Source organism: Musca vetustissima, unplaced genomic scaffold, assembly GCF_032173495.1.
Source record: "Musca vetustissima isolate MV318-11 ecotype Yass unplaced genomic scaffold, APGP_CSIRO_Mvet_v1 utg111487, whole genome shotgun sequence".
In the NCBI taxonomy this organism is placed as follows: domain Eukaryota; kingdom Metazoa; phylum Arthropoda; class Insecta; order Diptera; family Muscidae; genus Musca; species Musca vetustissima.
Genome location: NW_026884175.1, coordinates 72,614 through 84,150, shown reverse-complemented (window position 1 = coordinate 84,150; position 11,537 = coordinate 72,614). Strand labels below are relative to the sequence as shown.

Here is an 11,537-nt window from a genome sequence, read left to right as displayed (position 1 = left end):
AGAAAGTGGTTGATAAATAATTGCTTTTAGGGTGGAGTGGGTATTTACAAAAAAGTGGAGGAAAAAAATCCACGTAGGACGGACGGCAAATGGAATCAATCAAGCGTTAAAGAGAATTACCGCTGGCTACCATTTGTTAAATTAGTTTGGTAGCCAAAACATATTCGTAGTATAACCAAGCAACGAATGCGAAGAATAACAACAAAAACAAAAAAGATTGTAAGATACTTCCGGTGAACAAGCCAAAGAAGTAGAATAGCATTTTCTTGGGGACGGGCGGTAAATGATTTGAACTTTTCATTACGAAATTCTTTTTTCTTGCAATATTAAATAAAACGTAGAAATATATTTATATAAATTAAAAAATAAATTTAAAATACTTTTTTCTTTATCTTTTCAGCTTAAAAACATGAACACAATGCGAGATTTGGCCAAAACTTTGGAGCTTAGCCGCGAAGATGTTCCGAATTGCCCTCCATGGAATGATTTGCCCAATGAGTTGCTGATACACATTTTCCAGTATTTGCCACATGGAGATTTACAACAGCTGCGTCTGGTATGTCGTCGTTGGCATGATTTGGCTTTGCTTCCCGAATTTAAGGAGAAAAATAAAATCGTGGTAAATAATGAAAATAAATCCCTACTTCTGGAAAATTTGCAAAGAGATGCGGATTTGGCACAACGTCTATGTTTTGATACCTTGGAATTACATGGCCTGGAATTGGGTGAAGATGTCCAGTTGCTGTTGCAATATTTGGGTAGAAAAGTGAATAAATTACGTTTATACAAATCGCCTGTTTTTGCCGCCCTGAATGATAATCTACCCGCCTTGGAGGAACTGATTGTGACTCACATACCCACTGTGCAAAGTGATAATACCTTTTCAATGAACCTGAGTAAATTTCCAAAATTCAAGGGCTTGGATATAGCCTGCAGTAATGTTACGACTTATATTAAAACCCATATGATTTTGAATTTAACCCGTGAGGTAACAGTTAAAATGGAAAAACTCTGCATCGAAGTGAATCGGGATCATGAAGATCTATTGATTTACACCCTACAATGTCATGCGAAAACTTTAAAACATTTGGAGATTATTTTGCGATCCACACCGATTATGATTGTGAAATGGAAGCAGGTCTTTGCAGCCTTGGAGAATTTGGAGACTTTAAAAATTACGGGGGTATCCTGCTATATGTGGCTGAAACATGTTTTTGAATGTTTACCCAAGGAGGCACCTTTGAGGCATTTAGATTTAAGTGGTGGTCTGCAGGTTGATGATCCTTTGATAAAATTAATTGTTAACAAATGGCCCCATAGTCTGCAGACCATGGAATTGATGTTTTGTAGCTGCCTAACCGATGAGGGTGTGAAAAGCTTAGGTTGCCTTAAGAATACGCTGAGAACTCTAAATATATCCCATTGTTCCAAAATATCTAGCCAAGGTTTATTACAGGGCCTGGTCCAAGAGATCAATCCCATATTGACCACATTGGTTCTAAATGATATCACAGATACCGAACCTGATAATATGTGTTTGGTTATGCAACGTTTGCCGAATTTATGTTACCTTAGCCTGGAGAGTTGCCGCGATGCTGTTACCGATGTGACCTTGGAGAATATTTTTCGAAATCAACGACGACTGCAACATTTATTTTTAGACGATTGTATGCGTATTAGTGATGAAGGTCTTTTGGGTTTTGGTGACGAACCAGCAGCTATACATAACCTCAAAGGGCTACAAACCCTTTCGCTGCGTGGTTGCCGCAATCTCTCCAATCGTGCCTTGGCTAAGGGATTGAAATTCTGTGAGCTACGAAAATTGGTATTGGGTTATTGCCATAAAATCTCTTCAATGGGTATTGAGGAATTGGTTGAAAATTGCCCTTCTCTTGAGGATTTAACCATCTCCAGTTGCCTCATGATTGATGATGATGCTATGCTGCACATAGCTCAAGGACTGCCACGTTTGAGGCGACTCAATGTTAGTAATTGTATAAATTTAACAGGGAAATCTATTGATTATGTTGTGGAACTGTGTACATCTTTGAAAGAGCTTTCAATGTGTGGTATAGATTCCTTGGAAATTCAAGAGGTCCAGGATAAATTCCTACAAATGAAACCACAAATTTGTGAAGTTAATTTATAATATGGAGAGAGGTTGCAATTGCTAGTTTAAGTGAAGGTAGAGAAAGAGGAGCTATGTTGGGTAGGAGAGCGGACATAACACAAAAAATCGTAAAAGGAGGAGGTAGAAGACCCCGGTTCGGCATGAGAGCGAACATAATACAAAAATCAAAGGTCTAGACAGAAAAGACAAAATTAAATTAAAAATAAGCAATGACTTCGTTATCCACCAAAAATAGACTAAAAAGAATGCTCTCAGGTCTGTGGCAGAGGTCTAGGTATGTGTTGTTTCTCTATACGAACAAAATCACCTCAGCTAAACTAAGGGAATCTTCGATAGAAAACGTGTCTTCAGTTTAACTGAGAACTTCAAAGATGTATAAAAAACTCGCATCTATGCTGAGGTCTTTAATAGAAAAAAATCCCTTATCTATGCTGAGGTCTAGGGCATTTCATTTTCTTTCTATACGAAAAAATGTTGAACTGTTGTCTATTCAAATTCTTTTATATAAGAAAAAAATGCCCTCAGCTTAACTGAGGTCTTCTAATTTTTTTCTATACGAAAAATCCGCGTTTTATGTCTATAGAAAAAAATGCCGGGTCATGGGTGGATTGTTCTGCCGAAGGGGAAAAATATATTTTTATTTTTAAAAATTTGGTAAATTGTCCACAGTTCCAGAAAGAGTTTTATCCCAAAATTCAATTCCTTTCATGTCCTATATGGTCCAAAACAATATAACTGTGTTTTTATTTTAAAAATAATTTTCTTTATGATTAATATATTTCCTTACAAGTGTATATTTTCTTTTGTAGAATACTGTACATATTTTGATACAATTTTTTTGTTTCCTTAATTATTTATCCAATATGGATAAAAAATTCAAATAAAAAACAGTTGTTTATTTTAAATTAATTACATACCTTACTACTTCGTGATAGAATAAAATTTTGTTAATTTTTAATTAAAACTACATAATTTTATCATACAGTTTATTTTGTATAAGAATTTAATTTTTAACCTGAAAAGCAATATGAAATATTTTTTGTTTCTTTTTTATGTTAATTTGTGCAATATTTTTATTTTATTTTTTAGTTCGAAAACAATTCTATACTATATGTTAAGAAATGATATATAATACTTATACATATTATACTAAATATACGATAAATGTTAAAAATAAAAACCTTTTTAAAATGTATTTTATAAAAACTTTAAAACTACTTTCAATAAAACATATATCTATTGTTATAATAACAAAAAATAATATTTTAAACAAAATGTGTGTTTTAATAATAACAAGGGTGGTTAAGGATAATATTGAAAATTCAATATATTTAAATTAATTCAAAATTTTGAATGGGCTATATACTGATAAGCACCTGTGGTATTGAATCAATGAAGAATTCTTTAATGCAACTATCATAAATACGTTGTAAAAGTTTTTAAATCTTTCATTCGGAAAATCAAGATAATTTTCTCATATATCTACTAGGTGAGTGGATCTAGCTTCATGTGTTCTTCTGTTTGTCAATTTTCAAATCGTTTCATGTTGATCCTGCTTTTTCCAAAAACACACCTATAATTTTTGGAATTTATCCATTAATATTAAGAGGACCAATCAAATGGATCACGACTACGTTATATAGTCGCTTTAGAGGTCACATTGTGACCCGAACATCACGAAATTGTATATGAGAAATAGTATCTGACCAACGAGTAAGCATTGCTGTTTTGATGATAATAGGTCAAAAATCAAAATCAAGTAACAACAACTAAAAAAGTGTCAGTCGGTGTCGCCGACAGTGTGCCCTCATCCTATGGTTTGCGAATCTGGGGAATTAGAAAAAGGCTTTATATGAGCTATAGGTTTTTATCAAAGTGCTGACTATCTTCTGACTTGATCTAAGTTCGATAAATGTATTACCATTTCCAAAGTTTGGATCAAGACGAGTGAACCGATAAGTCCCATATTCCAACATTATAGTAAAAAATAGTCGGTTGTGTAAAGTTTAGTTCAAATCGGATAGTCCGTTCGCATGATGTTATAAAATTAATTATCTGCAACATTATGACCATTTTCTGCGGGAGATACCAAAATTGAATACAATTTTCGATGTCCACATTGGATTGTTATTGGAATAAAAATATTGAAAATATTGACCCTTTTTGAAGAAGTAGGTCCCATCCTCAGACTCGATCTAGACTATATAAAAATATTACGATTTCCAAACTTAAACTTTAGAAATTTTTATTTGAGGAGTGGAGCGATAAGTCCCATCTTCAAGCGCTATATAAAAAAAAACAAAAAACATGAACCGATATTGATTATGGAAAATCAGCTCCCTTGTTGTCGTAAACCTGGAGCTATTTGTTTATAAGGGGTTTCCGAACTTGTAATTTAAACAACCAAATGAATTCGGCTTGAATTCATGCACTGTTGCGACTTTCTTCATTGATGGACTAATAACAACATAACAAGTGGAAAAGCGTCAAGTTCGGCCGGGCCGAACTTCGGATACCCTCCACCATAGATATACTGACAGGTACTTGAAATGAAAATATAGGGAATATATCAAAAAGTGGGTCTATACTGACATTTCTGCAAATCTATTATGTATACCGTAATACACATTTCAGAAATTTTTAATGGATAATTTAATTCTCAGCCTTAGATACACTTTGACCGAGTGAAAATGTGCCTCATCGAAATATTGGTTCTAGACCCCATGTTTCTTTGGACCAAATCCGTTTCAGAAAATGTTGATTTCATCCAAACTTTGCCCATCTTATCATTTTTTCCAAATTTAGTTCAAGTTCGAAGATGGGGAATATCGGTCCACTCCTTTTGGTATCTCCCACACAGGGGCTAGGCCTAAATGCGGGTTATAGTTCATTATCGAATCTTACGTTCTAGTTTTTTTATCTCGATATCCTCCGCAGGCGAAATTATTACAACAGAGTCTTAGAACCAAGCCCAAAACGCGGAACAAATCAGACAACTTTAATATAAACCAGTAAGGAAAGAAATAAAGTCGGACTGGGCCGTCTATATGATACCCTCCACCACTTTGGGTATATTCTACATAGTCTCCAGACGTCGCCTTTTCGAAAGAACATTGACATGAAATTGAACGAAAGATAATTAGGGATTTTGGCGCATCATTCACCTTATATCGGACGAAAATACATATGGGAGCTATATCTAAATCTGAACCGATTTCCACGAAACTTAGCGCACATCATTCTAGACTTCATTCAGTACGCTATGCCAAATTTCGTGCATATCGAAAGATATTTAGGGTCTTTGTTTAACCATTTATATTAAATTGGACGAAAATATATATCGGAGCTATATCTAAATCTGGACGATTTCCACGAAACTTAACACACATCATTCCAGACTTAATTCAATACACTGTACCAAATTTCGTGCGTATCGAAAGATATATAGGGACTGTGGTGCACCATTTATATTAAATCGGACGAAATTATATAAGGGAGCTATATCTAAATCTGAACCGATTTTCCCAATTTCAATAGAGTTCGTCCTTATGTCAAATAAATGAGCTGTGCTAAATTTCATCCAAATCGGATGATAAATGCGACCTACACTTTGTTTACAATTTAACATCATCAGACAGACGGACGGACATGCATAAATCGACTCAGAAGGTGAATCTATGAATATTCTCAAAAGGAACAATGGGTCTATCTCTTTTCCTTTTGCCTGTACCACAGTACGGTGATAGGTATAAAAAGGGGGATATATGGGGACTACCCCATCCATCGAATATTTATAATTTTTGGTAGGGAGATTTGTTACCATATACGATTACAAAATACCAAAACCTACATTTATAATTATTGTGGATACATTTATTACCTATTAAGAACCCAATGTACGAAATTGCAGCGAATTCGGTTGAAAAATGCGCTTAAGAACCCGAAAATACCAAAATTGACATGGACATGGCTATATCGTCTTAAAATTTTACCCAGATCAAGAATATATATACTTTACAGAGTCGGAAATATTTCGATGAGTTACTAACGAAATGACAAAATTAATATACCCTCCATACTGTGGTGGAAGGTATAAACATCTACAAGCTGCTTTATTTTGACCAAGCAAAAATTGGATCAATCTACTTTTCCATAGAATATTTTTTATTTCAAAATAAATTTTGCCTATATATTTTTGGTTTTTTAAAATACCGCAACCTACCTATTTATTTCTAAAAAAACTTTCACCATACGTTTATTTCAGTTGCTTTAGTTTTGGCCACCGACACGTGAATTCGAAAAAGCACGTGAATTCCGACAATAGTCGAATTATAAGATGGGTCCGAAGATGGAGCCTATCGGCAAACATTTGTATACCTTATGAAGTGAATAGAGTATCCGTCATAATATTTAACATGATGCAAAGGAATACATCAAATTGTTCGATGCCGACATATAGACTTCTCTGACCTGGTAAAACTGTACCAATTCCGGATAAAAGTATACTACATATGCCATCCACTGGGGGTATATATCATTCGGCAATACCGATTGATACTTTCTAGCACGTTTGTATATAGAGGTTCTACGTGAAATGTCTCATATGCTGTATCGTGTCACCCTCTGGCGTATAAAATGGAAACATACCCACTGTTTATGCCGTAGATAAACTTTTTTAGCGCTTTAAAAAGCAGAAAAACTTTCACTGTAATGAAAATCATTTTCTGAAAAAGCTTCCCTCGTGAGCTTTATGTAAAAACAAACAAATAAGCTCCCGCACATTTTCCCACCAACTTTATGAAATTTTATCCAATTGAAAACTATTTTCAACCTTTTGTTTTCATTTCAACGCCAACAACAACAGTGGCAACACAACAAAACGAAATGCATTTTCATTGATTTGGGAATTCACGAAACCGAAAGACACAAAAAAAAAAAAAAACAAAAACACAAATCCGTTGATGGAAAAGTGAATATAAACGACGTGACCGGTAGAGCGGGAAACTAAGAAGAAGAAAAGTAAATATATAACAAAACAAAAAACAGGCGCGTTCACACATTCACGCACACAGACACACGGAGAAACAACATATATCCCCCCAAAAAAGCTAAAGGAAAAACACAATGAAATTAGCAAAACAATTAGTTTTTTTTTGAAAAGCGAAACGAAAATGAAGTGAAGTGAAAACCAAACACAAAAAAGTGTATTTTAAGCGGAAAATTCATATCATTGGCCAGATAAATTTGAACTTCGGTCGAATGAGGACCTTTTTATTCGGGTGGCGAACAAAACTAATTTGTTGCGGATGATTTAACGGAAAACTGAGACAAGTGTAAATGGAATACAGAAGAATGAAATAATAGTTTTCTGGAAAAAATTAAAATAAATAAATGAAAAAATAATAATTATTTTTTATAAAAAAAAAATAAAAAAATAAGTGTGAACACCAAAAATATTCCACAATCTACCTGTTGACAATTTCGCATTGTGTGTGTGTGTGATTTTCCGCGTATAAAAATTGGTGTTTGCATATTTTGCGTGTTTGCCCACAAAAACTGTTTTTTGTAGTTGTATTTTGCGTGCAGTTAGCCAAGTTTAAACGATTACTTACATACAAAAAAAATTGGCATTTAAGACCTACCCCATGCCATTGTTAACCATCTGGAGGCAACAAACAATTTATCAAGATTGAATGCAGTTGTGTGCGTGCGTGTATTTATTTAATAGGTGAAGAGAGTGCAAGATCACTTACTCATGTTTTTTGTTTATTATAAAATACAAAAAGTTAATGCAACACCAAAATTAATCGTATATCAAAGTTTTATTTAAGATAAAGAAAAGTAAATAGAAAAATTAATCCATATAATTAAAGTGAAAAAAAAAACAATAAATTTAATGTGACCTAAGGCTTCAGTAAGCCATTAATAATTAAAAATCCATTTGGAATATTTTGCTTACAATATGTAAGAATAGAGGTGAGCAGTATAGTCGAAAGGGACCGACAATATGGCACCCTACACAACTACCACTGAATTCTAATTTTATGCGTATCTGTATTCTGAACCGTGACAATATTTTGGGGTATTCCGCCCCTAAGGTAGTAACGATAATAGACACCTGTAAATATTTTACTACAAGTCACACATTAATCACTACGTATCGACAAAATTAAAATCGGGTTTAAATAAAAACCTTTGCGAATAATTAAGGGATTTCTTCCACCATCATAAGCTTTCAGAATTTTGCGGTTCCGATTGGTTGAACATTTTAGTGCTGCACAGTGTTATTGGTATACTACAAGGTGGGTCTAAAACTTGGCAGTCGGTGTTGTCGTCAGATTTATACTCCCAGCCTATGACATATGCAATATACCGTTATCCTGACTTTTTTATGCTAATCTGGAGGTCTATGGAATCACAGTCTAGTGTCGAATACAGCATTTTATACCTTTCAACTACACTGTGGTACAGGGTATTATGTATTTGTGCATATGTTTGTAACAGGCAAAAGGAATCGAGATAGACCCATGGTTCCTTTTGAGAATATGCATCACTTTCAGAGTCGATTTACGCATGTCCGTCTGTTCGTCCGTCCATGTATTTTTGTGAACAAAGTACAGGTCGCATTTATGATCCGATATGGATGAAATTCGGTACAGTTCACGTATTTGGCCCAAGGACGAAACCTATTGAAATTGGAAAAAATTGGTTCAGATTTAGATATAGTTCCATATATAGTTACGACCGATTTTATGTAAATGATGTACAAAACTCCCAATATTTGTCCAATTGGGACAACATTTTGCAAAGAGTACTGCATTAGATCCATACTAATTATATGAAGTTTTGTTGAAATCGGTGTAGATTTAGATATAGGTCCTATGTATGGTTTCGTCCGATTTTATGTGAATGACGCACCAAACCAATTGAGACAAACGTTTGCATAGCGAATGCAATTGAGGCAAGAATGATGTGTGAAAAGGTTTGTTGAAATCGATTTAGATTTATATAGGTCTTATATATATTTTCGTGCACCGAAGAACCTATGTTTGTTCGATTTACACGAAATTTGTCAGAGGGTATTCAAATCCGTTTCAGAAATTTTGGAGTCGATTTACAAATGTCCGTCTGTCTGTATGGCTGGCACGATAACTCACGAAGGGAGTAACCGATTTCATCCAAACTTTTCATATCGTAGCATATCTTCCAAACTTAGTTTAAGTTGGAAGATGGGGAGCATCGATAACAATTTTGCTGAAAATTATTTTTATAGTATCATGCGAATGGATGGTCCCATTTAACCAAAATTTGCCTATCCTTTTACCTTTACCAAGCCTAGATCAAGTCCATTGGTCCACTCCTTTTGGTATATACATCCAATATTAGACTAATGGAATGTCCGATATGATCTTAATCGTGCACATCGTAAAATTTCGTCCAAACTCATATTACGTTTGAATATTGCAGAAAATCGGACTTGTGCTTTTAGTACCTCCCCCACAATTTCATCCAAACGTTGCATATGATAATATTAGTTTGGGGAAAAAGAAATCCATTTTTTATATGAACTTTAGTACTTTATTTAACATGCTTCGGAATGTCCGATTTGGGCCAAATATGCACGGTTTTGTTGTATGATTTGTTGCCATTTTTAAAGTAACTTCATAATGCTTATCTCATAGAACTCCTCCCCAGATACCAATTTTTTTCATTAAAGAAATTTTGCAATGCACGAAAAAGATGACAATCGCATAGTGCCAAGTTCGGACTGTATGGCGGATGCCAAACCAAGCTCCCGAAGTTTCTGGCGAGTCACTGTAGATGTGTGTGGCACAACACCTCTCCTGTTGGCCAATTCTGGCCTAATAAATAATCCCCTTTCCCACAAAGTGTCAACATTTTGAAAATATTTTAGTCCAACAATAATGTGTGTAATGTGTGATTTGATCTAAACTTAGCAAATCGTAGCATGTTTCCAAACCTACATCAAATCCTAAAATGAGGTCTTCTGACGGTGAACTCTTTGATATAAACATGTAACTTATTTAAATCTTATAATAAAACCTATGCGTTATGGCGAGACCTCCGCATACCATAAGCTTAGGATGTATATCTGTCGGCAACACCGACTGAAATTTTCTTCGTTATTACTTACTTACGTAGCTGGCTTGTTACAGAACAGTTGTTCCATAAGCCGAGCTTAAAAACGATTTCCAAGGGCGTCGTCTTGTGCGCAAATCCACCAATTTGTTGTATTTTGTTTTGGCAGGTACCAAAGGTTGTTATCCCGACTGTAAGAAGATATCAGAATAAGTGGACTTATAGATCTGGATTTAATATAGGTTTGGCAAATATATTACGTTTTGAATTCAATGGAATTTAGAAGTTTTAATATTGTTGATACATTGTGGGGAGGCATTAGAAAGAGTTAAAGAAAAAAGTCTCGTTCTCTCACTTAGTCTAGGTTTGGTAAAATACACATTTTGATTTCAGTGGAACTCTCCAATAGCTTCATATTGTATTGACAAAATTTCAAAACAATTTGACACTTTTTGGGAGATTTGCTAGATGGGTGGACTGATGGGTTCCATCTTCGGACAGGTTTGTTAAAAGTAATTTGCGAAGTTTTGAATAAAATTGGATATTCCGTTCGTTTCATACAAATTTTCAAAATTCAGAAACTATGTGGATAAGGTATTAGAAGGAGGTTGTGCAACCGTAAGGTTGAGGATTCACAATAAATAATCTTATCTTATTGGTTTTTTGAATACCTCAGAAAATTTTAGCAAATAAATTGTGTAATTCTCCGAATTGAACGTACTACGATGCTCAGTGGAACAGTCAGCACTTGACATGGGCATCTTGGGCTCCTCTGCGTATTTCCCTGACCTGGGTGCAATAATATATTTCATATAAATTGTAAATTAACGGGAACTGTTGGATTCATCAGAACTATATATCTTATTATGCCAAACACGAATGGGTACATTTCTCAAGTGACAGCAATTTTCCGGTTTCAGGTTACGATCAAAAAATATATAAAAATTATTTTTTGAATTTTGTTATTACCGGTGGATAGAAATTTTTTGGCTGACCGCAATTCCATGTAGAACATGGATATACGTTTAAATTAATTTGGTGTTGCAATTAACTAAGGTATTTTAAAAATGATTTATATAACAATTACAATTTGTTGTTCTTCAAAAATAGAAAACAAATAAATTGACTAACAATTTGAAACACAACAACAACAACACAATGATGGACACATTATCAGAAGAACGCCAATCCACGAATGAAGACAATTCTGTAACATCAATTATAAATGACAACATGACCACTTCCACAATGCTGACAGCAGCAGCAACAACAACAAACGCCAGTGAACAAGACATCTTCAACGATA

The 11,537-nt window shown here is 34.3% G+C and overlaps 1 protein-coding gene across 1 annotated transcript; it reads left to right on the top strand.

Moving 5' to 3' along the window:
- Window positions 1–451: 451 nt before the first annotated feature.
- Window positions 452–2,175, top strand: LOC133331197 (F-box/LRR-repeat protein fbxl-1; the record flags this gene model as incomplete). Its single annotated transcript, XM_061539599.1, has 1 exon — window positions 452–2,175. A coding segment is annotated over one exon (1,698 nt), but the record flags the coding sequence as incomplete, so codon positions are not given.
- Between the last annotated feature and the right edge of the window lie 9,362 nt (window positions 2,176–11,537).